We start from the raw sequence: 1,293 nt of genomic DNA, 5'->3' as shown, positions 1-1,293 counted from the left end.
CAATACATTTCAAGTGATTTGTTATAATGGGATTTGTAATGCTGTGAGCAGGAGATATGTTAAACAACCGGTGCTGCCACAACAAGAAAAAGAAAACAAACGCATCCACTGGTGGAGAAAATAAAAAAAACGAGGAAGTTAAAAGGTGATTAAGCAGAATTAAATTTTCTGTCTCGTTATCTTAACTCTTAAATTAACAGGAGCTCTGGCATTATTACCTAATCCGATAATGATCTGAGCCATTAGTTAACCATTAAATCGTGGCTTATTATTATTTTTTTTTTGTGGCCTGCATTTACGCACGCTTTTTTTTTTTACTGTAATTGCTTACACATTTTACGTCTTTCCTCCTTTTGTATTTAGCATTAACACCAAGTAAAAAAGGAAGTGTGCAGTAGTCATTTTATTTATTTTATTACACAACAGTTCACCAGTTTAACCATGTGTGTTATGAACAGACACGTGAAAAAAGTTATTTTACAGCATTAATGCAACATTTTAACCATTTTAATTGATTTCTATAAAACAAGTGACTGTACAGCTTAATGTTAAACTTACATTTTAATGACTAAAGTCTATGCATTAGGTCATTTATTACAGATGTCATTAGTGAGATTTAAACATTTTAATAAAAGTTGTGTGGTATAGATCATAAAGGTCACATTTTCATTTATATTATGATTTATTATTTTTCTTTAAGTTGTTGAATTATTTATTTTAACTGATTTAATAAATGTATTTTTAGTAAGCACTGGTAAAAATAAATAAATAAGCTTTGATGAATAAAAAAAGAATCAACTTTTTTCTTCCGCCTCCAGACGTCTCCATACGACGCGCACACGACGGGGATGGCCGGAGCGCTCAGTTACCCCGCGGCGTACGGGAGTCCGGGTTACCCGTTCCAGCTCAACGACCCGGCTTACCGCAAAAACGCCACCAGGGACGCCACGGCCACCCTGAAGGCCTGGCTGCAAGAGCACAGGAAGAACCCCTATCCGACCAAGGGGGAGAAGATCATGCTGGCCATCATCACCAAGATGACCCTGACGCAGGTCTCCACCTGGTTCGCCAACGCCAGGAGGAGGCTGAAGAAGGAGAACAAGATGACGTGGGCGCCCAGGAGCAAGAGCGAGGACGAGGAAGAGGAGGACGCGGACGGAGAGAGGAAGGAGGAGGCGGAGCGCTCCGACAAAACCCTGGACAACAGCGAGGCTTCGGCGGAGGATGAAGGTGGGGTAGAATCTAATGAGCAAATAAACATTTCAGGCACTAACAATCCCCCCCCCCCCCCCC

The 1,293-nt window shown here is 40.9% G+C and overlaps 1 protein-coding gene across 1 annotated transcript in view; it reads left to right on the top strand.

Moving 5' to 3' along the window:
• The window catches only part of irx2a (iroquois homeobox 2a), a gene marked incomplete at its 3' end in the record, with an annotated part of 2,646 nt that extends 1,366 nt beyond the window's left edge, over positions 1-1,280 (top strand). Inside the window, exon 2 of the mRNA XM_014014238.1 lies at positions 819-1,280. Within this exon, the coding sequence (XP_013869692.1) occupies positions 819-1,280 (462 nt within the window). The remainder of the gene's footprint in view (positions 1-818) is intronic.
• Between the last annotated feature and the right edge of the window lie 13 nt (positions 1,281-1,293).

The sequence above is a fragment of the Austrofundulus limnaeus genome, unplaced genomic scaffold (genome assembly GCF_001266775.1).
Source record: "Austrofundulus limnaeus strain Quisiro unplaced genomic scaffold, Austrofundulus_limnaeus-1.0 Scaffold112, whole genome shotgun sequence".
Lineage (NCBI taxonomy): Eukaryota > Metazoa > Chordata > Actinopteri > Cyprinodontiformes > Rivulidae > Austrofundulus > Austrofundulus limnaeus.
The sequence above is the reverse complement of the archived record's forward strand: the minus strand, read 5'-3'. Positions and strand labels throughout refer to the sequence as shown.